The sequence below is a fragment of the Grus americana genome, chromosome 2 (assembly GCF_028858705.1).
Source record: "Grus americana isolate bGruAme1 chromosome 2, bGruAme1.mat, whole genome shotgun sequence".
In the NCBI taxonomy this organism is placed as follows: domain Eukaryota; kingdom Metazoa; phylum Chordata; class Aves; order Gruiformes; family Gruidae; genus Grus; species Grus americana.
Genome location: NC_072853.1, coordinates 133,198,129 through 133,223,971, shown reverse-complemented (window position 1 = coordinate 133,223,971; position 25,843 = coordinate 133,198,129). Strand labels below are relative to the sequence as shown.

General features: G+C 40.9%; 1 protein-coding gene across 1 annotated transcript; it reads right to left on the bottom strand.

The window, feature by feature from the left end:
• Positions 1 to 1,238: 1,238 nt before the first annotated feature.
• C2H7orf31 (chromosome 2 C7orf31 homolog) lies at positions 1,239 to 23,985 on the bottom strand. The gene is given in 11 exon segments (XM_054815054.1): positions 1,239 to 1,443; positions 1,445 to 1,805; positions 1,953 to 2,064; positions 4,071 to 4,162; positions 4,372 to 4,407; positions 4,410 to 4,438; positions 5,714 to 5,811; positions 8,008 to 8,191; positions 9,279 to 9,308; positions 18,141 to 18,319; positions 23,854 to 23,985. Coding segments are annotated over 11 exon segments (1,458 nt in total).
• Positions 23,986 to 25,843: the final 1,858 nt, after the last annotated feature.

Genomic DNA, 25,843 nt, shown 5'->3' with positions numbered 1-25,843 from the left:
TAAGCTTATTCTTCACATTGTTTTTGCAAAGCCAGTTGCTAATCCATGACATAGCTTTCCACTAAAGTTTCCTTTGCTGCTTTCTTATTTTAAAAAGACTTTACAGAAATTATTTAAGATGTTTAAATATATTGCATTTGGGGACTTTTTTGGTTGGTTGGTTGTTGTTCACACTTTTCAGGAATCCTAAAGAGCTCAGTAAGCACAACAGGGCAGCAGAACTATTTTGTACCTATCTCTTGCTCTTAACTATTTTTATAACCACCAAGTTAATGCCTGCCATTAATCCTTAGCTACTACATTGACCACTTGCAGCCATCTAGGGATGACTCCTACTAACAGATTACATGTTTTCTGTAGCTTACCTGCTTCATTCTAAAGCTCCTTCAAAGCCCTGCAGGGAATGCTAAGTCCCATTCTCCCTCTACCAGTCTTCACTTCAATTTAAATACAGTCTCTATGGCCTTACCTGTTCTCTTAAACATTCCTGTCTTAGACAATGAGTGAAAAAGGAGAGAGAAGTGTCTGAGAAACAAGCCACAATAGGTCTGACATAGGAATGTAGGCTTGGAGAGGCCACGGTCAACCTTAGAGCATGGAGGCTTTGAGAACGTGCTGTACACAGACAAAGAGACTCCTCAACTCACAAACATCATGTTTGTCCCTGTGTGTGACATTACTGGAATTTGACTCCCTGCGGATTAGCAGAGGGTCCTTTTGACCTGGGAGCTTGGTGCCTATTGAGGGCCTGCAAAGGGCCTTATTGGGTCACTGACTATAATCCCCAGCTATTGCTGGCAACCAAGCCATAGCTCCTTTCATAAACTGATCAGGTCCATTCTGAAGCAGCCTGTTTTCCGATTGTTTCTTCATCTATTGAAGAGCTAATCCTGAGCCTCCCTGCTGTGACCATTAAAAATCGTCTTGTGATTCCCAGCCTAAGTTTATTCCCAGTCAGACTGTAACGCTCATTTCTGAATCCATTTGGCCTTTAATGAACCAGCTCTTTCACTAACTGGTGTTTATCCCACTAATGCGTTTCTCAAGAAATCATGTTTTCACAGCCTCTAGACTAACATGAGCTCTTCTAGTCTCAAATAGGCTGCACATGTCCTGGGCTACCCTAGCTGGTCTTCTCTTTACTGTTTGAATTTATCGTGGTTCTCTAGGAAAGGACAGTCAGTTTTTATCGAGGTACTTTTTATTTGTTACTCTGTTTTTAAAGGACAAGGAATGTGTCAGTTAAAGAAATAAAAAGCATGTCAACCACAGAATTTGTGTCTCTTTCCCTCAGTAATGTTATCTCTGAGGTCTTTTGTCTCTCGTCTTACGGAATCATGAAAAGATTTTTGTGCTGCTGTGTTAGAGAAGGAATGCTGCAGCTCCAGCAGTGCTGTCTGGCGCCGAGGAACCTCACAGCTAGGGATCCATTCAGGCAGCGCTGTCTCTTGGCTTGTCCTCTGGTCTCAATGCAGGGTGACATGCTTCTTGATACTAAAGGTTGTGCAACAAAATTATGCTTTCCTCACTCTTTACATCTAGCAGTAAGCCCGGCTTACTTAGACGAACTGGGTTTTCCCATACTGTATGTTGATCCAAATGTCTGGGCTTGAAGTCTTTGTAAGAAATGGAACATGCAGATTGTGGAAGGGATTCAAGTTCAGGCCTTCCTGAAAGCTGCCTCCTGTACAATGCTTCTGTTTGCAATGTGTCAGTGATTTTCTGAAGTTTGTTTATTTGAAGTCTTGTATCCAGATAATGAACTTTCTGGTAGCATGTCTGAGACAGAGTGGCCTGCTCGTGGCTCACATCCCATTTCTGGTCTGTACTTCCTGTCACTTTATGCTGCTGACCTAGACTGGCAGCTGTTTTTCTTTTACTCAGTATTGTGTCTGAGTAGCTGGCTATAGCACTAGGAACTCTGCATAAAGGTGGAGGCGTCTGAAGACTGGAGGAGTACTGTTCTTGCAGAATTGATTCATGGGGACGTCAACCTTGAAGTAAACCTGCAGTGTGCCCTTCAAGAGGTCTCACTTGTGAGACACCAGGCAGAAATGTTTCTTTCTATATGGAGGAAGGAGCAGGATTTACACTGAGATCTAAGTCAAGTCTCTTATTTTAGCAGGGACTGCTGCTTTTAGCAGCCATTTTCTGAGACTAGTGAAATGACTCAGTAAGGGGTCTCCCAGGCAAAGGGAAGCAACCCAGATATTCATTACTGCCTTGCCACTTAGGGAGCTTAAAGCTGGTCTTTATGCTTTGGAAAATAAAATATTCTGCTCTACCCCAATGCGTAAGATATAAATGAGTATAGATGTCTTGTGCTTTCTTCTCCTTTCCTCTATAATCATCTGTCTTCCATTTGTGGTCTCATGAGCAATATGATAGTATAAATGGTGACTTGCATTAGTGTTTTTTTAAATTCTTTTAGGAACTGTTGCAAGTGGGACTGAGGATGCTCACTGGCATGTGGTTTTTTAGCTCTCTCAACCACAGTTTGACCCACGGCTTGAATGCTGTTACCCTGTATTAATCATTTGTACTGTTGAGGCGTCAGATCCTGGTGCAGAGTCAAAGCTGCATGGTATAGGAACTGTTCAAACATAAAGTACATCTGAATCCTATAGCCAAAGAATGGACTTCAGCGGTTACTGTGCTGAACAATCTGAGTGTTTGATGTTCAACATATGTAAATTTTAAGTGGAATAATGTTGTCCAGATAAAACAGCATGGCCCAGGGCAGGCCTCTGCCAATCCCATTTTGGAAGCCAGAGGGCAATAAAACTGCTCAGTTTTGAATTAATGTAAGCTGCTAGTTTGGGTTTTCATTTCCAGAGACCAGCTGTTGAAACTGTTCTTTAAAGTGTTCTCATCATAAAGTGAAACATTTGTTTCTTCATTGCACTGGAGAAAAAGCTAGACAACTTTTCCATTTCAGATACAGCAATTTTTTTTAATCCAATAGAAGAAAAAGGAGGACAATTTGGGGACTTTTTATCTGGGGCCATTTTGGTACTGTAAGAAATGACAGCATCTTCCTTAGTGGCCCTGCTTCTTGTACGTCTGTGGGATTTGAACCCAGAAGTGCTGTAAAGCCAGCAGTGCTGTGCAAGGGTGAGCAGGAATCCATTCCTTCTGTTTTACCTGCAGAATCGCTGAGTCAGAATAAACTAGATGTGTGTGTGTACTCTGCATGAGAATATGCAGGTGTCACTGAATGGCTTAAGCCATTACAGGTAATGATGCATTAGCAAAAAGCAACTCAACTGGATTTGCCATGCTTATATACCATATTATGCTTTGTTTGCGTGAGTAGCATTTAATACAAATAATATCTTTTCACTTTTATACAGGTCACACAATATAATAATCGTTGAAGACAATAAACATGGAGATTTCCAATGTAGTTTTATACATTCTTTAGAGTAAATCTTTGCATTAAAATAGAATCTGATAATGTTACTGATGCACCCTTAAGGAAGAAAGGCAAATCACTCACATAAATGGAGGAGGATGAATCATGGAAACTCTCCCAAGCTTAAACTGGTATAGTTAGTAAGGAGGCAATAGTCTGCAATTGTAATAGGTCACTTATCAAATACCCAATGTGCAATAAAGACAGCAAGTTGATGAGTTCAGTGGGGTTGTCCTGATTAACACCAGCTGAACATCTAGCCAATGTTTCAGTTTCTGCAGTGCTGCACCATTCACATGAGAGCTGCCAACTTGTTTTATGGAGGCGGTTACTCATACTTCTCAAGGCTAAAGGTCGTTTGAATTGCTGTCGTGTTGGTGGCAACTTTAAATGATAAGATAAAAAATAAGCAGTTAATTGCAATAACTTTCTCCCCTGCAAACCCTGAACTAGTCATTAATCCATTACAGAAGTTCTGTCAACCAGCTGTGTCAGGACTGATTTAGTATATTGAACTTTTGCCTCTGTTTTAGTGTGAGCCTTGCCCTGAGCTTAGTATTATCAAAGGGAAAGCTTAATTCTGCTAGCTGAATCTGGTAATTACCAGTATTACTTGTGGTAGAAGAATGAGATTCTTAGTAAATGCAGTACTTACTAGTTCCATGTCTTCACCTAGTTCTCCAGTTAATCTGCCAACTGCTTTCACGTAATAGTTATCCAGCATAAGGGGATTCATAGAACTTCTTCCTTAATGGCGACATAATGTCATACATTTTTATTGGTTAGGAAAATCAGAATTAATGCACAGTCCCCCTGAAAAACCTCAGATAATTTACAGTTTGTGTGGCCTTTGTTACTAAATGGAAAAAAATAATTTTTTTGAGAAATTTAGGGGCTATCACTTTGTGGTCTTTCATTGCTATACCATGTGAATTAATTTAACAAAAAATGCTTACCTGTGCAGTCCTGACTGTATGTTGTGATCCCCATAGCCTTTCAATGTTTCGTAGCATATTGGTTATTCTTGAGAGAGGTTATGTTCTAGCTCTTCAGAAGTGGAGTTGGGGGGCACTGTCTTTGGTGGCTTTGGATAGTATATTTGACTCTTCAGCAAACTTAGGAAGCTGAAGGATAAGAAGAAATATGTGTGCTGGATGGAAAAGACTCTTCCAAAGTTTTGAAATAACACGTGTCACATCACCCTCCCCTCCCCCAATTATCTGTTTAGTAAATGCTAATAGAAGTAAAAACGTGGTGGAAAAATGTCTTCAGTACAGCATTACTACTCAAGTGGAAGATTCAACAGGTATGTAATTCAACTGAACTCAATTCAAATAACTTGGAATCAAGTTTTCTATGATAGCCACACATGGTAGGCAGAACATTACATGCTATATAAGCTTTCTTTTGTAGTCACAATTGTAGACTGCCTTAAAATGGACCACTGCTTATTGTTTCCCTTGACACATCTGTAAGACTGTGTGTTTACAAAGGCTGTATCTTTCTTTGTTCACCGCTGTTTTTTCCTACACTATTCATGACTTTTATCTGTCATAAAACTTCAGCCTACATCCCTTTGAGAAAAGAACTAGTGTTTAGCCAAGCTGAAGAATAGTAGAAACGTGATAATTCATGAACAAATTCACTCTTCTGTTTCATGGACCAGCCCAGTCTCCATCATTATGCTGGGGAAGGCAAGGAGTCAAAGACCATCCACAAAGAAGATGTCTGTTTTCTTGAAGACATAGAAATAGAGACACAAGGCTCTCAGTATGTTGGTAGGACTTGTGGAGAGCTAAGGAGGAGCAAAGATCTACTGCTGCCCAAACCCATTTCTTTGAATGGCTGCAGAGCATAATCTGGCCAGCTTGGCTCACCTGTCCTGGTTCCTTGTGAAAATTAACTCTATCCTAGCCAGAACCAGGACATTGAATGAAGCTCCCCTCCCCAGCAAATGTATGGTCAGCAGCTATTATTGCTTCTTCTTGTTGTTGTTCTTATTACTCTTATCTCCAGAGCTACTTGGCTAGGTCCTATGAAGGCTAGTTAGTACTTCAAGGACTTCAGTCACAGGACAGCCTAGCTTCTGCTCTTGTTTATATATTGCTGAGGTGGCTGAAAACTGTCACTAAGCTTTTTACTGTTTGTATGTGTGATGCCTAGTTCATGGCCTGCAAGTGCTTGGAACAGTACAGGAGCTCTCTGTGTAAAAATGTCTCTCATGGAAAAGATGCAGAGAAATTTAATTAAAAAAAAAAAAGGGCATTTTGCTCTTTTCTGCATGAACTACGTGCTTGCTGTCTGAGCTCGTGCACAGCCTTCTTCTGGGAGTCAGAGGGAATACTAACAACTTCACACCTATATTGATTACCTCCAGGGGAAATATTTAACTTGTTCTAATGGAACACCATTGATCAGAACGACAGATGGATCTGCATTTTAAGCTGTAGACGTAAGCTCACTATAAAGACAGCTGTGCTGGTGGAAGAGGTTCTTTCTGTGAGCTGCTGCTAATGTCTCTTCTACCTTGGGAGACTGACCTCATGGATCTGCAGACAGAATTCATCTTCACTCTTTTGGTACAAAATCAGCAGGGTTAGATCAGATCTCCCATTTAATTAGCATAAGCTAACCCAATTGCCTTTTTGGAAGCACTCAAAGTGATTATCTGCACCACCGGATCTGCAAGGCTAGTTGTCTCAGGCAGAGAGGTGGTGACAAGCAGCTGAGGGCTGGATCTTATACCAGATAAAGCTGCCTCTCCAGAAGGCCATCTGCCCATGGCCTGTTGCAGCAGCTCTGGATTGATTCACACACTAGCAGGGAAGATTCTTATTGCATTTTCTGGGCATGATTTTTACGAACAGCAACAGCAAACAATAAAGCTTGATGAATTATGAAGCTGGCTCTGCACTCATAATGTCACCATCAGAGGAATAACTGTGTGCTGCTAGATGTCTTACAGAAATGAAACTGCAGTGCATGCTTGGAAGAGCTTAATTTCCAGCCCTGGTTCTATCACTGCTTTTTCTCTCCAGTCTTTCTTCCTTGGTTTCCCTATTCACCTCACAATGATACTATCAGCATTAACTATGTAATAGTTACTCTGAGTTTTGTAAAGGTGAGATGTAGAAAAGGCACAGAGCTTTTAAATACAGCCTTCCAGTGGTAAAAGTCACCTGAGTGTGGTCTGGGTTATCTGTGCTTAACCAGAGATTTCTCCTTCAGTCACTGTGAACTGGAGTGTCCTGATCTCAGAGGAAGTCAAACTGTATGGTGGGAGCATCAAATGAAGTTAAAGTATTTTGTAAGTGCCAGTGGTAGCTGCCCCCTTAGCTTGTAATTGTGAACCTGCTAAGCTCTGCTGGAAATAGGTCTTGGCCTCGGATGATCCTCCTGTTGTGCAAAAATAGGCTTTGTAAGCCCACCTCCACACATGATTAGTGTTTCTTAAATTCACCAATGATCAATGAAAACTGACTAAAAATGACTACTGCTAGCATTACATATTCTATGGAAAGATTTTGGGTTTGGATGGACAAATACTCCACCAAAAATGGCTTGTGTACCCAATTATACACATAACTGTAGAGCACTGTGCTGACGACTGGGAATGGCAGCTAATTAATGCAAATTGACCTCCTACTTACTATTATCAGCTTTTACTCTGCTGAAAAGCTTCTTATCCATGCCAGTGTACGGTTTTTCTGTTTCACACAGTTATGGCCTTTCCTGGCAAGCACTGTCATGGCGCACAGAGGTGTTGGCTTTCTCCTGTCCCACATTCCCCATAACCCTGCATGGCCAGGAGCTGCCAAGGACTCCTCATCATTTCATGCAGGTGATCTTTAAAGTCTTCCAAAATGAAGCACCTGTCAAAATCCGAATGTAGTACAATGCCTCCAGGGAAAAGCAGAATAAGAACAAAAAATTAATGCAATTTTCCTCCAATATATTATGTAAAACACTCTCAGGGTAAAATGCTGCTGGGGTTAAAACCAAACATCTCATGATGGCTTACATGGTGTTCTGTAAATAATGAATGTCTAGGCCTTCATCTCAGTCTTCATAAGGGATAAGAAGAGTTGTTTTTTCTCCCTGGACCTTATTCTGCCCTCTGTGTAGTGATAAAATATTTTAAATCATTCAGCTCTCATTCCAGGGGTACCTCTGTTGCCCTCAGCAAAGGTATGACAGGCATGACTTTGGCCCCAAAATTGCATATTTTCCCTTTCTCTTCCACTGTTTTGGAGTGTGAAAAACTATTGGTCTGACAGAAGATATCAGATACTCTAAATATCCGTCTTGCTTTTGTGGGGATTAGCAGCTGTTAATAGCTCTGTTGGCTTCTGAGGCTACAAGGTATTCACATGAGTTGGGTTTATTCATCATTCTCAGTGCTGAGGTATCCTCCATGGAGACTGCAAACTATCAGCACATAGAGCTCTAATTTAAGTGAAGATGCTTAGCTTGACTAGTGATACATTCTGATTCTGGCTTTGTTAAGTTTCAGTAGAAAAGAGTCATGACTTCAGTAGTGTTCCTAAGTAAGTTTCAAGAATAAATGGTAAACCAATAGAGTGCTGTCTTACCCCAGTGTTCCTCAAAACAACCACATGAAAAGCCTTGGTAGGGGTATTGGGATGGAAAGGCTGATGACCTACTGCATCGATCCCAGTGTCTCAATCCTCAGGTGATCTGAAGTCTGGGAACAAGGCGTACCTAGAGATATGTGTCTGGTAGGGATGAGAGCTGGGAAGTAGCAGGCACAGTGGTCTTGGGTTGGTTTGAGTTGGCAGGAAGAAGGACAGAAAGAAAGAAAATTTCCTTATTTTGCATTTCACAGAGTTTTAGCATTAAATGTAACACTTTGCAAGAACTGGGAGAGAATCAGAAAGGTGGTATCTTAGTTCTTTAATCCTCTCTTGCTTGCACCCTGCAGAGAATTCACAATGATTCTTTTGCAGCTTTTGTACGTAATCAGTCATACCAATTCACATTTACTTTTATGTGGCTTAAGGGAAGGAGAATGTGGACTTCTGATTCTTGCACAGCTCCAGTTAATAGTAACCAAGTTTGTGCTTGTGAAATCAAAATTTATCTCTAAGAAGATGTCTATTTCCGGGGGACAGAGTGCCTTCCCAGAGTTTTATGGGATACTGAGAACCGGGATTTCATGGAGTGCCCATGTTCCTGTGGCTGTTCTTTTCAGCTTTCAGTTTTTCATGGTAGAATAATTTTAAAAAATTATTAAAGTCAAGGGAATCCTGAAATCTTCTGAGGAAAATGAAAGCAGTTGTTTATTCCAGTAAGAAAGACTAGCACCCTGTTTGGATTCTTCTAAACTTTACCACAACTGCATACAGCACCTTACTGAGAGCAACGCCTTTCCCCGGTTGCTGTATAAAGCAAAGTCACAACCTTATACATTTAATTTCTGAGGCCATGCATCATGACATAATGAGATATCTTACCAAGCTGGGCTTTTCTGAGGCTTCCGTCTCATAATTCTGCTTTATACATATTTTAGATCCCTTAGCTGCTCTTGGTAGATGCTCCCAAACAGTTTAATTCACATTAGGTAAAGAGGCCCTGAACAACACAGCCAAGAAAACCCAATTAGCCCATAGGCAAGTCAGCAAGATCAGTATTTGTTAGAAGAGTGGGTGTGCTAAGCAAACACTGCTAACCTGCTAAACCTATCATTACATGCTTCATTCGAGAGAGGGTATTTTGCCTAGTACCATTGCTGCTGCTTATTGCCAAGGAACCTGCACTGTGCAATTATGGCTGTAAGAGGAACAGCTTGCCTTTTGATTTCATTAAAGAAAGATAAGATATAATATAGGTGAAATGTACTTACTTAGCCAAACTGTCTGGTGGTTTATGAAGCCTATATTAGGGAAGAAAAATAATACATAAGTTACCTGAAGTGGCCCACATTCATTTGCACCTCCCACACTTTATCTGAATCGATGCAATCTATATACATTAGGGACAAATCAATGTGTAAGCAGTGCAGACAATATTCTTACTGATACCACTCCTTCCATGAGGAATGTTTTGTGTTGCCAGGTGCCAAAGACTGAAAAGGCACCGGAAACAAGTGATGTGCAGAATGTCTGCTTAAAAAGAGTGAGGGAAAAATCTATCCTCTTACGTGTTTGTGTAATAAGCTCTATATTAATTAACAATGGTATGCGCTATTAGTAAAAATAAATCCTTTTATCAATAATGCAAAACAGAAAACATGTCCTGTTTCTACTTGCAGAGAAAATACTTATTCATTCCATGCTGATAGATTATTTATATTTTACCATGGAGACTTATTTTATGCTTCAAATAAATTTTAAAAAAGCATTCAAAAGTAAACACTAACTTTAAAGGGCAAGAATTTCATCACTGAGGCTAGCCAAGAATCTCTTGGCAATTGTACCAAGGCAGAAAAATGTCTAAGATTAAAAAAATAATTAATTTGCTTAATGGTTCTTTGTGGTATAATGAAAAAAAAAAAGCCTGAAAGACAATATTACTGGACTAATCTAAGTGGTTCACCTGGAGCTCCAAACTCTCATGTATTTCATGAGGAAGGCTTAATTACCAGGTCTTGCTTGAAAGGGTCTTTACTGTATATGGGTAGGAGAGATTGACTGCTGGTCGTCTTTTTTTAAGCTTTATTATTTGTACAGTGATCACACAAAGCTTCTTGATTCTACAAGCCATATACCAAAATCTCCATATTGCCGCCTCATTTGTTCAGTGAGGAGAGGGATGTCCCAGATTCATTCCCAAGCAGGAGAACATGATAACTTCACAGGCCTCCTCCCCTTGCTCAGTTTGAGAACGGAGCCGTGTGAGATGTTAATAGTCCCCATGGGTCTTTACTCAGTATCCTGGTTAATGACATAGCCATGGCTGTGGCATGGGAACTGCACCTACGCTCTGTTCAAGTCACCTGGGACTCAAGAGCTGCAGCTTGGCCTCCATCATTGAATTAGTCTCTGTAAAAAAATACGTGTTGCACAGTTACAAAGAGGAAATATGCCCCCTTGCTCAAAGAATTTAAATACTGTCCTGTGCTTACTTCTTTCCATACTTGGGACTCTGATTGAAACTTTGTTTTGAAAATGGAAACTTTTACAGAAATAGCCATACTTACAGAACGGCAATCTTTAAAAGGTTATTCCATAGGTACTTCTAATTGATTTTTCACTGCTACAGTTAGAACTGGTGCTGTATGTCTACTGATGCTGTAGACATGAAGGAAATGTCTACATTGTACAATTGTAATGTTGCAGCACCATGTCAACCGAAAATAAACACTAAGATGTATTTTCAATTACCATTTCCATTCACATTGTGTTACAATCTGAATTGTTAGTCTTCATTGGATTTATTGGACACATTCCTGATACAAATATGCAAAAATAAGCAGAGTCAGTCAGCTTTGTGCTCTGGCATGGCAGAACTACTAAAGTATACCTTTGCAGAGCACTTTTCATTATAACGTCTAAAGCTAAGGCAGCAATAACATAAGGATGAACATGCATTTTCATGACTCTAACATGATTTAGAGAAGCTTTGTGAGCTGGGGTTGTAACAGCCAGCAAACCTTTGCATTTTCAAAGGTGGACAGTTGTTTAAAGTGTTCCTTATATTTTTAAAACTCCAACTGGCTAATCAAGCCTGAAGTCACCCAGAATAGATGGCAGTATAGAAAGGTAGAGGTCTGGCTGGAAAGGAAGAAACGAACAGCAGCTTTTGCTGGGATGCTTTCACTGAAGTTCTTGTAGGCTCTCGCTGGAGTCTGCCAGATTCACACAAGAAATGGTTGCTCAGTATTATGTTATCTGCCCCTTTATGTTCAGTCCACAGAGAATATGGAGTCTATCAGTCTCTTGAAAAGAAGCCAGACTCAAGCCAGAGGGACTTATGCTCCCAGTTTGGAAAGCCCCAGAGCACATCCAGGGAGTGGTCCAGATGGACACCATCCCATTTCCCTAGCAATGAGGGCACTGTGGGCACTTGTTAAACACTTTTTGATAAAATAGGCATAAACCAACTTTCATGTGAAAGAGAGTATCCTTATGGAAACACTGGCTTAGCCTGCAGTAGTTCTGAGGCTCCCCTTCTGATGTAGTGAGGACCACTGGGTGCAGACATGTACTTTTTTCAGTGATGGCAATAAAAGACGCATTGGAATCTATGTGACCTTCATGAGAGGCTTCCACTTCCCGCTCTTTTTCTACTCTCTGACACATGGTAGGAGCCTCTGAAGAGCTGTTTCTTCTCTCAGGTGTGGTGTTGGCCTGAGAGTGATGCAGTGTGGGCAGCCTCATGACCTTCAGCTTCTTTTCTAGATCAGGCCAGAGATTTTTTTTGCTGCTTTTTCCTGTTAATTTCCCACGTACTCAGGAAATTATTAAGAGAATAAGGTGTATCACTCTTGCCAGTTTTAACAGAAAGGAAATTATGATGGGAGAATAAAATGTTTCACATGTGTAAATTGGCTTTCTCTGCAACCCTTTATTCTTGCAAAGGGAGACAATCACTTAACTTGCCTAACCTTAAAACCTGCTTGGTCAGGAAGCTGCAGTTCAGGGAACCACCAGGGGTTGGGGAGCTGGGGACAGCCAGAGGAATAGAAATGCAGTGTGGCATGATAAACAGTGAAAGCAGATTAAAACCCACATGGAAAAAAGCCAGTTTTGATTCATTCGGTGCTGTCACTGAACCCACTGAAAACCTCATTGGTGTGACTTGTCTTTGGAAAGACAACTAACTTCAAATGCTCTAGCCTGATGTAGTGTGTGTATGTGTATAAATAGGGTTCTTGGCAATGGCTGAAGGGTGTTTTTTAAGGCCTTTCAGGATTTTTGCAGTCTTGTTTGATGTGGACTTGAGGACTTACTACATCTTTAGATGGGAGGAGGCAACTACTTTTGTCCAGTACATTTGACTGAGAGGGTGTATGTGTGTGGCCCACTGCTAATGCACTTACAAAAGCACATCTGCACAAACATAGTGATTCATTTTAGTTCAAAACTGCATAAGGATACATAGCATGCATACCTAAGGCAAAGGCATAGTTGTCCCATGAAAGTGTACAGAGTTATTGCAAATGCTGGTGATTCATTTCCTACAAAAGACAGTAATGGCTCAAAGGAGCCCTCTCAGGCTATAAGGTAAATAAACCAAGTGTTAATAGCTCCCAGGTAGGCCTGCAGAGCACCACTCAGAGAGTATTTTTCAGGAAAGGTTCTGTGTGGCTGTCACCAACTAATAGTCCCTGACAGCAGAAAGAATATTTGCTCTGAAGGACCTTGGACTCTGAATGTGGAAGATTTTTGTGTGTGTGTGTTTCACTTTTTGTTTTAAAGGATATCTCCTTTCCTTCAATTTAAAAGTCTTTGAAACACCAAGAAAATACAGCCTTATAGGAAATAAAAAAGAGCTCAAACTAGGACAAATCATAGACCATAAAATACTTTTAGAGACCCAGCATGTTTCATGTTAAGATATGAGTGCAAAATAATGGAGAGAGTACATCAGTGTGCTGTTGATGAAATATTCAGAGTCCAAGGCCAAGACTTTTCAGTATGTATGGGGGCAAAGTTTGACCTTCTCCTGTGTAAAACCTCCTTCCTCCTTATACAGCTGGCCCAAGGACATAGAGTCACAGCAGTCCCTGGTTACTTCCTCCCCCTAGCAAATCCCCAGAAAGGTGCCATGATCTCTACCTCAGTCTGTGTACATGGATGATCTATTCTGGTGAGGAGCTGGCATGAGGAAGGCTCTTGTTATGACATGAATGGGTCCAAGAGCATCCTTAATCAAGAAGCATTTGAGGTTGGCCAGCCTGGGAATTACTGAAAACACAGCAGGCCCCCCACCCCATGCGAAGGGCAGTTCTAAATTTACTCCGCAATATATCTGTGTTTCTGCTGTTTCAGGGATACAAATATAAATGTCACATATCAGGACACTTATCTGACTAGCAAGTCACAGTGAACCAGATTATTCCCCAGCATCATTTCACTGCAGTTGATGGAGTTTTCTTGAGGACAGATTAGGTAATCAAACAGAACCACCCAGATTGACTGTGCAACATGAGAATGTCCACTTTGCATGGATGTTGGTTTTAAAACCACTTTAAAGGTGCTCCATTATCTTACATAAGTGCACGGGCTAGTCCTTGTCACTTAGTGCTTAGGAAACTTGTAGGAAGAAACTTTCAGGGAAACTTGGTACTTCTTTGTACCTTGTAATCAAATTCTACCAAAGCAGCACAGCCACTGTCTCTAATGTACATTGCTGGTCAAAGGCTGTCAGCTGTCCCAGCAAAAAGGAGTTTTGGCTTGTACACTCTTCTAGTTAACCAAACTCACTTCTGCTTGTGCTGTGTGCTGTAATAAGGTAATAAAAAGAGAAGCCTGCAAAAAGCAGTGGACTACAAAGAGCAGTGTTGCAGGTTTTCTTGTGCAGCTTCAGTGGCCTGTTTACAATTAGCTGTCCTGCTCTTTTAGAGTGTCTGAGTTTACCCAAAATGGGGAGCAGGTACCTCGCAGGGAGGGTAAAAGGAGAGCAGTGGAGTCAAACAATGCCACTTGTAGCCCTATAAAGATAACTGACAGAAATCGTTGCAGAATTCTTCTCAGGTTTCTAATATGGTTTAGCTATCAATGCTAATGTGAGAGGTGTAACTTGTTCATTTTCTGCTTTTGAATCATTTACATTTACACTTTAAATTATGTTAATCTAAAATCTCAGTAGTTTGATCAAATTTAAGTGTTTTGCTGGTGCCATCAAGTGGCAAAATGTTGGACTGCAGAACTCCAGCAGCATTCAAATTCACTCTGATTTCTCTTGAACAGCAGCAGTGAGGAAAACAGTCCTTGCCAAGCCTCCTCCAGAAACATTTCTACATATATATACCAGAAAAAGGGAGTGAAATACATATAGTGTCATGGTTACTTGAGTTACTTCAGTTTAATCTGCCATAACCAGTAAGATTTTCCTTGTATTAAAAATAGCCTTATAGTTCTGGCCTGGCCTTGCTAAAGCCAAGCTTGACCCAAAGGGTCTAATCAAGTGTCTATTGCTAAAAGGAATGGGCGGCCTTAATTGCATTGCTGAAGAAGAGATGTTGGCTGCAAGAAAGGGAGAAAAAAGGATGCTGAGTCAGAAAGGATTTGTTTGACTTTTATGACTGGCTCAACGGGCCAAGGCTTGGAAATGCTTAGCTTTTACCTAGTTCAACTACTGTCCTTGTGAAGATGCATTTTTCACTACTTCTGTGTTTGATGCATGTGGGTGGAATGGCTCAATAAATAATACATTGCATTTGAGGTCTTTTGGAGCAGTACCTCTGCAAAGCGGCAGTAGTCGTATCTGTAGAAGGATGCTTTTATGTTCCTTGTACTTACTTTGAATCAAGAGGTGGATGAGTTTTGCATTGTAAACTGCCTCTCCCACTCAGAAGAGCATGTGTAGTTGTAGTAGTTTGGCTGTAACTTGGAGAGGGGCTTGGCTGTGGGTGGGGGTTAGGACCAGGTGATCTCCAGAGATCCCTTCAACCTGAACCCGGCTGTGATTCCACCACTCGGAAACAGAAGCTCTCATGAGCTGTTCTGCCTGTGCTCTCCCTGCACCATGGCGTCTGCTGCGTAGCACTGGGCATCACTTCATTTCATTTTCCTCTTAAAGCCAGCTTTGCCAGCCTCTTGTTTCTCATGTAACAAAAATTTTTTTCGGTTCTGTAGTTTTATACGTAGGAAATTTGCCAGCATGTGTAAAAGCCGCATATTAGTTATGTAGAGGTGCATTGGAAAATATATTCTGTGCTTTTTTCTCGTAAAATTTCATAAACATCTTGCAAAATGACTGAAAAAATGAAGCACAAGCAAACACAACCCTCTTACCACCAGTTTTAGAACCACAGAGTTTGTGACTCTGGTGCTTGCCCTGTTTACTATACTTTCACACCCAAAGTTGTGCACATATGTAGAAAATACCAATATCAGCATAATCTAATAATGTCTTAGTTACTAGAAGGTTTATTTAAACCAACCCTAACTGTGGGATTTTATTTAAGTTTTTTTGTATGGTTCTTATGAAAAAGCAGTATTTGCTCCATAAAAATCAAATAATTCTCACTGTGGATATTTCTTGAAGTTTTATTTACAAACTGTATTACAAACATATTTATTTAGGCGTCTCATACTTCCCCACTGAAATTTGTGCCAGTCCCATCAGAGGCATAGCCACAAAAATACTTCATTTGCATTTCGCCCACTTCAGCTTTCTCCTCTATAATTGTTTGCACTAGCGTAAGTTTCTAATTAATTTCTAGCCTATATCTCCAGTGTAGGTGAAGGTGGTGCCCTGGGGGATACTGTAGCTCTGCTACTTAACCTGGAAGCTAATCTGTGTAATACAGAAATTTAGTGTGGAGGAAAGGCTACTCTATTTTGCCCCTACAATAGCACTATCAGGATTGTGAGCATCTGGCTATGCTCTGAACAGCTCTTCTGCAGTAGAACTTTACTGTGAGAGTTGCCCAAGACAAAAACCAAATGGATGTCATGAATATGGGTTTATAAAGTAGCTTGCAAACATCTTCTCCCTTTCTGACTGCTTTTCTGAGATGGGGCATGTAGTCGCTGGGACTCATCTACCTTCTCATTAGGTTCTGTGCCTGAGTTGGCCAAAACCTTTGCTTGCTTGCAATGTGAGGGTAAAAATGTAAAGACAGCTACACAAACTATATGCCGCCTAAGCATTCTCCACCTTGTGGATAAGGGAAGGCTTGTTTCTAGACTGCTTTTTTCTTTTCAGAGTGGGATTCACTTGGATAAATCAGGGGTTCTAGTGTGCCTGAACAACAAATAATCCAAGGGATTGCATATTCAGAAAATAAAAACATAAGAGCAATGAAAATTATTGTTTCAAGTTCATTATACATTCTTGCACTAGTCCTGTCACTGTGGGATCACAGCACCTTGTCATGCTCTTGGGATGGAAGTTCCATCAGCATCATTTAACAAGAGCAAGTGCAGGATTCTCCACCTGGGATGGAGTTATATGTACAAATTGGGGGACAAAAGGCTGAAGAGCAGCCCCGCATAAAGAGATCTGGGGGTTTGGGTAGGTGGCAAGTTGAATATGGGTCAGCAGTGTGCCCTGGCAGCCAAAAGGGCCAACCATGTCCTGAGGTGCATCCAGCACAGCGTAGCACTGATGCAGCCCCACCTCGAGTGCTGTGTGCAATTTTGGGCACCCCACTATAAGAAGGACATCAAACTATCAGAGTGTGTCCAGAGAAGGGCGACCAAGATGCTGAAAGACCCCAAGGGCAGGACTTAAGAGGAGTGGCAGAGGTCACTTGGTTTGTTCAGCTTGGAGAAGAGAAAGCTGAGGCATGACTGTCTCTGAGTCAAGTGTCTCTGGTCACCAGTGACAGGACATGAGGAAGTGGAATGAAGTTCCATCAGGGGAAGTTCATGTTGGACATTAGGAAAAGGTTCTTCACTGAGAGAGTGATCAGTCACTGGAACAGGTTCCCCCAGGGAGGTGGTCAGGCCACCAAGCCTGTCAGATCTTAAAGAGCATCTGGACAACACTCAGTCGTATGGTTTGGTTTCAGGTAGTCCTGCGAGCAGCTGGGAGTTGGACTCAATGATCCTTATGGGTTCCTAACAACTCCAGATATTCTATGATTCTATGATCATTTTACAGAGAGGCTGGTTCATGATAATGCAGAGGAAAGCAAGAACAGGAAGGCATGTTTCCAGCCCTTGAGTCATGTTTTAACCCTTGGACAGCCATGTAGATGCCCAATCTGTATCTTCCATTCCTGTTCTCCAGGGAAGCCTGCAGAGCTGAAAGCTATCCTTGAATTTCTCCACGTTAGCCCTAAGCAGCAGCATGTTCTGCCTTCCTGTAAGTCAGCAATGGTGATTTGAAACCTGCCTGACTGTCTGAACAGCAGAGATTTGGTATCATTGTTTGCCAATCTATCAGCTAGTCAGTCTTTTTTGTCTTTTTTTTTTTGTCTTTTTTTGTCTTTTTTTGTCTTTTTTTTCCCTTTTTTTCTTTTTTTTTTCTTTTTTTTTTTTTTTTGACTAATGCTATCATGATGAACAAGACATTTTGGAACTGGTTTCAGTGGAAGTGTCACCAACCCCAATGTATTCTAACGAAGAAATTGGTTGTGGTAAGAGGCTGGGAGAAGGAGCCGTGACTCAGAAAGCATACCCCAGAGCTCTTCCTCTCAGCTGTTGTCTTGACAGATCTCTTCTTCTACAACAGCTTTCTGAAAAAGCTGAGCACCAACTTTTCATGTTTATGCCTATGGGATCTGTGGATGCTAAGCATCAGTGTAAGTTAGGCCAGTAGTGATATTTTTAAGGTCAGACAGGGTGTTTGGGACAACAGCCAACAGTAAATATTTATCAAATGATGGGGAGAAAATAAATATGGTCATTTGGAACTTTAAGTGTTTCAGCGAAACACTGTGCAGAGATTTGTGGGTACCAATATATTCCCACATTAATATTTAGGGCAATGTGAAAAAGATAGAAGCTGAAATTGCCCATTTTTGGAATGCAGATATTTAGATGTCTCAGTCTACATTGCTGTCTACCCTGTTAGCTGTCTGTTGCTATTCTTGTTAAAACCCCATCATTTCAACGTTTTGACTGTGAGAAGTATTTGTCTAGCTTACCTTGGCCAAGTTGGGTTTACACCACTACCATAATGTTGATGTCTTTTAGCAAACGTACATGGAGGCTTGTCCTCTGCCCTGTGGTCTTCTGGCAATACAAGTAATGCAATTCCTCCATGCTCCCTTTCTGCTCCCCTGGGAAGCTTGCAGCAGTGAAAGGATTCCCTGAACTCTTTATAGAAAAAAAAACCCAAACAACCAAACAAAATGTCCTGTAACAGCAACAACAGTGATGGTTACTTGAAGTCTTTTAAACAATGACAATATGGCTTTTTTTTCTTGGCTCTGAGTTACTTAGGCTTATTCTGAGTAACACTATTATGGTGAACTAGCACTAGGAGAAGTAAGAACAATGATGACTGGCAGTTGTTTAATGAAGGTTGAATCAAGTCTATTATGTTTTGATCAGTGAGAGGAAGAAAAATGCTGATAGCTACATGCAGCATGTACATCTCGCAGCATAATTGAGTCTCAGCTGCCAGAACATAGATACCTGCACTGTCCCTTCAGTACTATGCAAGCGGCATATGGACAGCAAATATATGCAATGGTACAGATGGAAGCTTTAGCATCTAATTCCCACTGATTTCAGATTTGTTATTTGTGCCTTTGAAAACCTCCCCTCTCCATCTCTAGAGGGGTGAGAAATGTTACTGTTTAGTCGCTGTAATTCACACTGAATGCAAGCTGTGTCAGGCACTTCACATGGATGTGCTAGTGGCTGAGGATATTCAGTACATTTCCATACATCTGTGTCTTTTGAAATCAAGCAGTTCAATGTGTTTAGATGCATGTTCACCTCAAATAGTTTTGGTTTATAGTGTTGTAAAGATGGACACCAAACTCACTGAAAATTTAAAGCTTCCTTTTCTTTTGGTTGGCATCAGTTTTCCAGTCAGGAGAAGACATGCACAGCCAACTGTCTTCTTATCAAGGAGGTAAGTCCTGTGAGGGAGCGGGACTCAATGATCCTTATGGGTCCCTTCCAGCTTGAGATATCCTATGATTCTGTAAGAGCCTGAGTGAGTGATTTAAATTTGACTTAGTTGTCCAGGATTTTCTGAAAACCTTATCAAGGAAGTAATGAACCGTTGTGGTATATGATGGGGATGTTCACCCTCAGGATGTTTTACTGAAAACATATAATTCATTCATATGAAACCAGAATGATATTTAGGTGAATAGATTGGGAACCAGCAGCCATATTTGGTTTTGTATCAGCCCTTCCATCACTGAGTGGCCCCAGTTCTTGCTTTACCTAGACCTCATCTGTAGTACCATGTTTTTCTGATATTGGGTGTTTCTTTGGTGATGAGTGAAGCAGCTGGACATGGCTGCAGACCAGTAGGAGTGCCTTTGTGGTGTAATCACTACACCGCTATCACAGCACAGGCTGTGCCGAATCATGCAGATATTCCAGCTCGCTCCTAATTACCTTGGATTTCTCTGCATTATCCTTATCCTTACCTGCATTATGAGTATAGGCTTTTAAGGACAAAAAAATAATGGTTACAATAACTTCTTCTCACAGTACATTTAGACTCAAACTGTGGCAGAGTCCTAGATATCTAAAGAGATCTAAGGGAAATCTGTGGGAGAGATCATGATCTACAAGACACAGACAGTGCTGCTGTTTTGTGTTTTATTCTCTCTGGTTTCTTGGCTGCACAGTGCCCTCCTATCATGTAACTCCTTCCGTGTGGTTCAGCACCACTCTGCTGCTGCCCGACGCTGCTCCTTCATCCATTTTGCCAGGGTGCAAAGGGCAATATGTTTGTATTGTACGATGAAACAAAATAAGAATCTGATGTGCCATAGATTATCAGAAAGCTTTTCTGTTTTTAAGTTTCTGAAGGAGCTCAAGCATCCATTTCTTAAGTACTGTTTAAAGCCTCATTTCCCCTTTCTGAAAGTGGGCAGGCAGATGCCAAGTCACCTGCATGGCTGTGGTGTTTGTATTCATTAAGCCTACTCTCACTGAAAACATTAATAAATCATTCCTGTTGACTGCTATCTATAGGTTACTAAGTTGCAGAACAACCACTTTACCTTAGACGGAAAAGAGAAGCATTGCACACAAAGGTCTGATCATCCATTCAGGCCAAACAGGACTTTATTAAACTTAAAATGTTTCCAAGTCTCCTTCTCACAAAGAAACATTTATAGCTGATATTGATCCAGTGATATTGAAGATCTCAAGGACACAGAAAAAAGTGTCTCTACCCAGAGAATATCAAATGAGGGCTAGGGTGAATAAAGTTTTAAAGAGTGTGTCATGAACAATCCTTAAGACTCTCAGAAATACAGTCAATGATTTAATAGAGACTATTACCATTTCTGACTTCCACAATTGTAGATATATTTTGAATTCTGACAGCCAACTTCCAGCTTTCCATCTCTTTTTTTGACAGAATAAAAAAAAAAAAGTTTACATTCTGGGATCAGAATATTAGTTTTCTAGTGCCTCCATTATTTTTAAAAAGTTACATTTTTCCCTGCAAATTTGTTTTGCTGTGGGGAGCTCAAACCAGAGTGTATAAAGACAGTGTCTTAGATTGTGAGATTGTGAAGGGCTCAAGTAACTGATTTCATCAGTGCATGAAGTTGACACATCTGAGGGAGGGTGTTGCCAACACTTTCCAGAAGGTATGTGGAAAGAGAGTTCTTAGAGGGATAGGATTAGGACTTGCCTCTGTATGAGGTCACATAGGGTGCATTCACACTGGCATTTTAGTTTGGATCAGGAGTGCACTTTTGACATGAATCTCCCCATGGTCTCTATTTTGCAGGGTCTTGGTCTTGGAGTACATGAACTGGGTTCCTTCTGGATAAAATTAACTGGAAGATGTGCTCTGGGAACGCACCAGGAGGGCACCACAGCCACAAATGGACCCTCGGTCCCTGAAATCACACTAGAGGTAATACAAAGTAAAGAGCACCTGAAATGCATTTTTTCTGGACCTCAGATCCTCAGCACCAACTATTTCACTCTACATATCTTTTCCTGTAGTCCACAATACTTGCCAACATTAGATGTAGTCACTGAACAACATACTGATTTGGAATTCAGCGAATTTTTTTGGAGGTAGGAATGGCTGAACTTTTTTTTAATTAACTTTTGCCCAATAAACATATAAATAACTATATACATCATCTTAGTGTATCAACACTGAATCTGACTGTCTGATCATAGGGTAAAATCCTTACAATACCTTCTTTGTGTATATATATCCTAGCATTATACAGATAGACATACGTGCCTCTGGTTATTCATGGGCGCTGTTTATCAATGCACATATTAGTAACAAGTACTCTAGTCCAAGATGAGAATGTAATAAAATTCATGGATACAGTATTTTTAAAAGCTGAGAACAACTGCGTTCTATTTCTTTCTTTCTTTCTTTCTTTCTTTCTTTCTTTCTTTCTTTCTTTCTTTCTTTCTTTCTTTCTTTCTTTCTTTTTCTCTCTTTCTCTCTTTCTCTCTTTCTCTCTTTCTCTCTTTCTCTCTTTCTCTCTTTCTCTCTTTCTAATTATGTGACTAGAAAAAAATGCACCATTTTAAAAACATGTATGATATCATAAAACATGCAGCCGCCTTCTTTTCAGGTATAAATTGGTGAGTTCATGCAAGTGTGTGTTTGTTAGCAGAAAAATGTAGCTTACTGCCTGTGTTACAATACAGATTTTCCTGTTTACAGAGAAAAGAAATGTTATGACCTGGCCATGCTTCTTTCTTGCTTGTGTTTCTGAGTTGGGTCTATTGTAGTTGTCATGAAAGTTGCTTTGCTGGTGCGTTCAGATCCTGACATTGCAGCCCGTTCTGAACTTAATTTTTCCTTTTGCTGGGTATCCTGTGCAGCCAAATGAATCTTTCCTGTACATTCACTAAAATTTAGATCAGAACTATAATTCAGTAAACTTTCAAGTCTGTCAATAGTTAAAACAGTTCAGATGGAAATTCACCCAAATTCCTGTAATGCAAGGAATAAAACAAAAACTTGCCTCAGGCAAGATATGTAAGTGGGAGGCATCAAGACACAGTTTGACAAGTGTGATAATCCAATAATATCAAAACATTCTGACTGGAATTCAGATGTTAGATATGAGACATTACAAATAATGGAAGTAGTTAGCAGTAGTGGTAAACCAGAAGGCTGTCAGTAAGATGGAAACTAAGAATTAATTTTGCTAACAAAACAGATAAAATCTCACATGAAAGAGCACTGGAAGACTTGAGGCTATGTCTGGAATCTGGTAGGTATGGAAAAATAGAAGTTTAGATTTAAAAAAAAATTGTCATGAGTACTGAGCAGCATGGAGGTTCTGCTTTCCAGAACTTTCAGAACTGCAGGAATTCTGCCATATCCTGCCCCCTAGCTAACAGTTAATTTGGCCTGTAAAATATAGTAAAAATGCATTGATTCCTGAAACTTCCTGATTACACATTGATGACTACAAAAGCAAAATGCACGCTTCCTGTAATTTGAAATTTTAATTTTAAAGTTTATCTCAATAATTCTAGGTCAACCTGTAATCTAGGAAAAAAAAAAGGTTCAAAACAGGGGTAGATAAAAGAATAACATGATAAATGTTGGTGATCAGTTTGTGAAATATGATAATTTTTTCCAAATTAGAAATGCAATATACATGTAGTTTTTATTCTTTATGAAAGTTATTTCAGGAGACTTTGAGTGCTAAAGTCACAGTATAAGGTATTTTAGCAGTCCTCTTTTCAGGTGTAATCAACATATTTCCCAAGGAACTGAGAGACTAGTGCACAAAGTAGAAAACATTTTGGTTCATTAAAACAAAAAAAAAATTGTGTCTTACCAGAAAAACATAACCACTAGAAAATACTTTCGGTATTCATATAACTGCATGAAGTTCAACAAGGCAAAGTGCAAGGTCCTGCACGTAGGTCAGCACAATCCCAAGCACGACTACAGGCTGGGCGAGGAATGGATTGAAAGCAGCCCCAAGGAGAAGGGCTTGGGGGTACTGATTGATGAGAAGCTCAACATGAGCCGGCAGTGTGCGCTTGTAGCCCAGAAAGCCAACCGTGTCCTGGGCTGCATCAAAAGAGGTGTGACCAGCAGGTTGAGGGAGGTGATCCTGCCCCTCTACTCCGCTCTTGTGAGACCCCACCTGGAGTACTGCGTCCAGCTCTGGGGGCCCCAGTACAGGAGAGACACTGAGCTGTTGGAGCGAGTCCAGAGGAGGGCCACGAAGCTGATCAGAGGGCTGGAGCACCTCTCCTATGAGGACAGGCTGAGAGAGTTGGGATTGTTCAGCCTGGAGAAAAGGCGGCTCCGGGGAGACCTAATTGAGGCTCACCAGTACCTGAAGGGGCCTACAGGAAAGATGGTGAGGGACTGTTTATGAGGGAGTGTAGTGACAGGACAAGGGGTAATGGGTTCAAGCTGAAGGAGGGTCGATTTAGATTAGGTGTTAGAAAGAAATTCTTTACTGTTAGAGTGGTGAGGCACTGGCACAAGTTGCCCAGAGAAGCTGTGGATGCCCCCTCCCTGGAAGTGTTTAAGACCAGGTTGGATGGGGCTTTTGGGCAACCTGGTCTAGTGGAGGGTGTCCCTGCCCATGGCAGGGGGGTTGGAACTAGATGATCTTTGAGGTCCCTTCCAACCCAAACCATTCTATGATTCTATGATTCTATATCAAATACTTTTAGTGGAATCGTTTACAAGTTCTGTTCTTACCTGTCTTGTGAGACAGTTGGATGGGAAGGAATTTGAAGTGGAGTTAGTACCTCATTGCACTCAAAGGTTCTTGATAGGATTTTGGTTCCCTCAATTTCTCTATAGTAGTGGGACAGGTGATGCAGCAGCATTGTGTTTTGTATTTGAGCTTCCAGGGGAAGATACAGGGATAAAATATCAAATATCAAAGATTTTGTTAGTGCATCTGGATGCTAAGGAGGAAACATAGATGAGTTCTGCCTAATTGTGGCAAGGGTCAACAGGAAGCAATGGTTGTTTTTACTATTGCTACTGGTTATTTGTACCAGGTCACAAAATAAACAAACAAAAAAAGAGGCAGATTAAAGAGGTGTGATACTGTTGCTTTGTATTACTGATGAACAGAAGCTAGTAATACACTTTCGAGTAATGGGAGGAGAAAGTTTGGACTTGCACTCAGAAAGTCTCACTTGTGAAAGTCTCACTTGGTGAATTTGGATTTGATGTAAAGTTCCAGTCCCACTCTGAAAAGGGTGGTATTAAACCCATGATACTTTTCATAGAAAAGAATTTTTTCCTTAATTGCCATGATTTTTGTCTTTCTACCTCTGTGCCGAGTGTAAATGCTTTGGTCCTCCTTTCACTTGAGTGAAGTTGTATTTCAACACTGATTGATTAGCTCTTTGTGAGGAGAGGTGCTATATTAGGTTAGTATAAACTGCTCTGCTCTCTAGAACACCATGCAGGCATTGTATCTGAACAAGTTGCCTCTGTTCTGAGCTGCTCTGTTGTACAAGAGTAAAGCACCAGGACTTGTACTTTCTACCCAGTGAAGCTCTGGTTCACAGCATCGAGTCTTCTCTCGAAAAACACCAGCAACTTCTTAGATTAAGTATATGAAGACGCATTACTGCTTCCTCCCTCTTCATCAGGAGCCAGCAGAGCATTCCCTTGTATCTGTGCCCTGCTGCTTCTGGGAGAATCCTCACTTTTCCTGAGGAATCCCTCAGGAGCCTGTTTGCTCTGTGACAAGCCCAGTAGGGATGTGTAATAATGTTTAGTAGAAGTTCACAGGTGCAAAGGGAAGCACTGAATCCACTCTGCTCTCCTCAAACTGTGACAAGGCTCCCTTTGATGGAAACCCAATGGCTTATCACATGGAGAAGGCTGAGAAGCCTTTGTTTTACCTCCTTACATTTTGAGTTGTACCTTTAAGCCACTTCTGCATTGCTAGCACTTAACTCTGCTAGCTTTTGGATACGGATCTTAACAATGGCAAGAGGAGTCTGAGGAGGCTCTTAAGGAGAAAGGAGCAATATGCATTCATCCCTCTGGTATGTGTTTGCTATCCTGGCTTTGGCAAAGCTTTGACAAAAAGGGTATTTTGATCAAGCCCTCTTCAGGCATATGTCAGTGAAATGCAAAAGATGTGCTTTGCCTTATTAAAATAGGAAACTAATTTGAAAATATTTGAAATATGTTCTTCTTCTAGGATGTCTGGGGGTTTGGGCCATTATACTGTAAGAAAAGAAGCTGATGTAGCATGTTCAAGTGAAAAAATTCAAATGAATTCTGTCATGCTGGCAGTTTCTAGAGTGTTGGGTGGTCTGCTATGGTATCTACGTGAGCACTATGGGAATATTATACTGATGACTTGGATTCAAGTACTACTGGCTTGCAAAAAGAAAAATGTTCAGAGTTGTTCATTCGCAATCTGCAAGTGGGCAAGAACAGAAACTAGACTTTTCTTCCAGCAGGACCGCTGCGGTTCTGTAATGTAATGCAGTTCTGAGTCCACACTGTTCAGACCCTAGCAGAATTTCCTCTCTATCCAGCTTGATTAACCTTTCTGGGAAATGTATTTTTGGCTGCCAGAATTACAGCTGGGGCCTATGACTAGAAGCTTTTTTTGCCCCTGCCTATTGTACATACAGGGAGCTGCCACAGTTCACAGCTTCTCTTTGCAGTTCCACGACAGCAACTGCCCACTGAGGCAGGGATCTGCGCCAC